Source organism: Sinocyclocheilus rhinocerous, unplaced genomic scaffold, assembly GCF_001515625.1.
Source record: "Sinocyclocheilus rhinocerous isolate Xijiao unplaced genomic scaffold, SAMN03320098_v1.1 scaffold975, whole genome shotgun sequence".
NCBI classification, from domain to species: Eukaryota; Metazoa; Chordata; class Actinopteri; order Cypriniformes; family Cyprinidae; genus Sinocyclocheilus; species Sinocyclocheilus rhinocerous.
In genome coordinates, this window is record NW_015628726.1 from 1,627,515 (window position 1) to 1,629,915 (window position 2,401).

The following is a 2,401-nucleotide window of genomic DNA, read 5'->3' on the forward strand; positions in this document are numbered from 1 at the left end:
TATATATATATAATATTAAGACTAACCCAGCTGTTGTTGGGTCAAATATGGACTAACCCAGCTGTTGGGTTAAACAACAGCTGGGTTAGTCCATATTTGACCCAAAATTGGGTTGAAACAACCCAGCATTTTTAGCTGGACCAGGTGATGAGATTGTTTTACAATGCGTATTTGAATATTACTAAGGCTGGCAGCAGAGATTCATGATATTTTCATGGCATTCGAGTTATGAGTCGGTTCCTCTCATACAGTGCGACTGGTACTGTCCGATTCCAGGACAAATTATTCCTATGATCTGGTTCTCTTTAGTGAATCAAAATGATACAACGCGACGGGTGCAGTCCGATTCCCCGAAGAATAACTCTCTAATGAGTCGGTTGTTTATAGGGAATAAAAAACACATATGAATCAGTCGGAGTGGTTTTTGAATTGATCTGACTCACTTGAACCGCAAATTACATTCGTAATGTCCCATCCAAAATGAACCAATAACTGTACTTATGAGACTTCAATCATAGGTTTTAACAAGAAAATGTGCAGATAAACATACATATGAGTCTTTCATTAATATTCTATATATGAATTAAATGTTGAAAGATTTTGTTTTAGTATTATTTAATATACGTATAGTTCTAATTGGACTTATGCCGCCCCTTTAAAGAAGTTTTTAAAAAGTCAGTAAAAGTTTGTTATCACATTTTTTAATATTATTCCTCATGTGTCAGCCTTTATCGGTTTTTTGTAGAAATATGAGATTATTTTTAGAGTTTAAATTATTTACAGTCATTTTGGCAAAGGACTGCTGAGGGCAGTAAATGCATGCAACCCGAATCGCATGCAATAATAATCCAAACATTTCTTCCTCAAAAGTACTCAGACCACCATAGATGGAACCGGAACACAATTCCCATTCCTAAATATTATCACCATCTGACTCTAATTCTAAATTACCAGGCTCAAACACGGTCAGTTCCCCCGGGCTGACAATTCCCCTGTTATAAATTAACCAGCAGAGTGCGATATTCTTAGGCATCATCACTTTCCCGACTATCACAAATAGACAGCACGTGATTCGCGTCCTTGAGTGCGTTCCAAAAAAACAAACAAAAAAAAAACACAAGCAACACACGCTCAAGACTCAATGTTTCAAACTTGCACGACTGGCTGTGTTTATCTGCTGACAGTTGTCAAGACAATTCCCCTGTTATAAATTAACCAGCAGAGTGTGATATTCTTAGGCATCATCACTTTCCCGACTATCACAAATAGACAGCACGTGATTCGCGTCCTTGAGTGCATTCCAAAAAAAACACAAGCAACACACGCTCAAGACTCAATGTTTCAAACTTGCACGACTGGCTGTTTTTATCTGCTGACAGTTGTCATGCTCGCGCCGCCATTCCCTGCGCTGTCGCAACATGTAACAGAATCAAAAGAACAAAAGCCGCCGCTACTACATTCGCCTCAACGTTCTGCGGTTGCTATGAAACCGGTGAACTCACTACGACGATCAAGAACGTGCAGATGTATCAGGTTCATTCACTGGCATACCTGTCATCGTAGCAGAAATCGGCGTCCAGTGTGTTGACATGCAGGAGCAGTGCCACGGCGCTGCACACCAACTCTGCGATCATCTCTCAAAAAGAAAAGAATGAAAGGGAATTAAAGAGTAGAAGGATGATATTAAAGCCCTTCTTTGATTGCTCTCTTCGTCTTTGTCAAAATGCCTCTGCCAAAAAACAATATCCGAGTCCCCATCCTTGCAAAGAGTTGAAATGAATTATCCAGACATCGTACTCTTAACCCATGTTATTTGCGGAGAGAATCCTGTAGGCTAGAGTGGATGGTGCACATACAGTATTTACAGTACGCTCGACTGCGTTTGGACGTCCTTACACCGAGAGTGCTGAGATGATGCATAGTGGACGCCGAATAAATGTCGTGATTGAGCCGCGTGTGGTTAGCTGGCTCCAGTGCGCGTGCGCACAACCCCTCCTCTTGGGTATGTACACACACACACACGTTCTGACTTAACCCTCTATTGCACGCATTATGAAATGTTTACACAATGTTTCATTCCCTTTTCTTGCATAAAATGAAAATTTTTAGTCAAATAAAACATTTTGAATAATAATATTTGGGGGTGCTTTCCATATAAATAAATCAACCAAATTGACTTTTAGCGTCCTTAGCACCATTAACAGAACTAAAGACATTTTAAATAAGGAAAATATGTGCTCTTCGATTAATTTGACCTATTTAAAAGGTATGCAATCGAGAATATCAAGATGCATCCTTTGTTATGTTATATTTGTTTATATTTTCCACGATGGGAGTTTATGTTGCATTTTATGTTTATTGCACACTTTGCACTGTTTATTATTGTCATGGTTTATGGCAA

The 2,401-nt window shown here is 39.1% G+C and overlaps 1 protein-coding gene across 1 annotated transcript in view; it reads right to left on the minus strand.

The window, feature by feature from the left end:
* LOC107738412 (transmembrane and TPR repeat-containing protein 2-like) overlaps window positions 1-1,949 on the minus strand; it is a 112,758-nt gene extending 110,809 nt beyond the window's left edge. The window contains exon 1 of the mRNA XM_016550181.1: window positions 1,552-1,949. Coding sequence (XP_016405667.1) covers window positions 1,552-1,634 — 83 coding nt within the window. The 5' untranslated portion in view covers window positions 1,635-1,949. The remainder of the gene's footprint in view (window positions 1-1,551) is intronic.
* Between the last annotated feature and the right edge of the window lie 452 nt (window positions 1,950-2,401).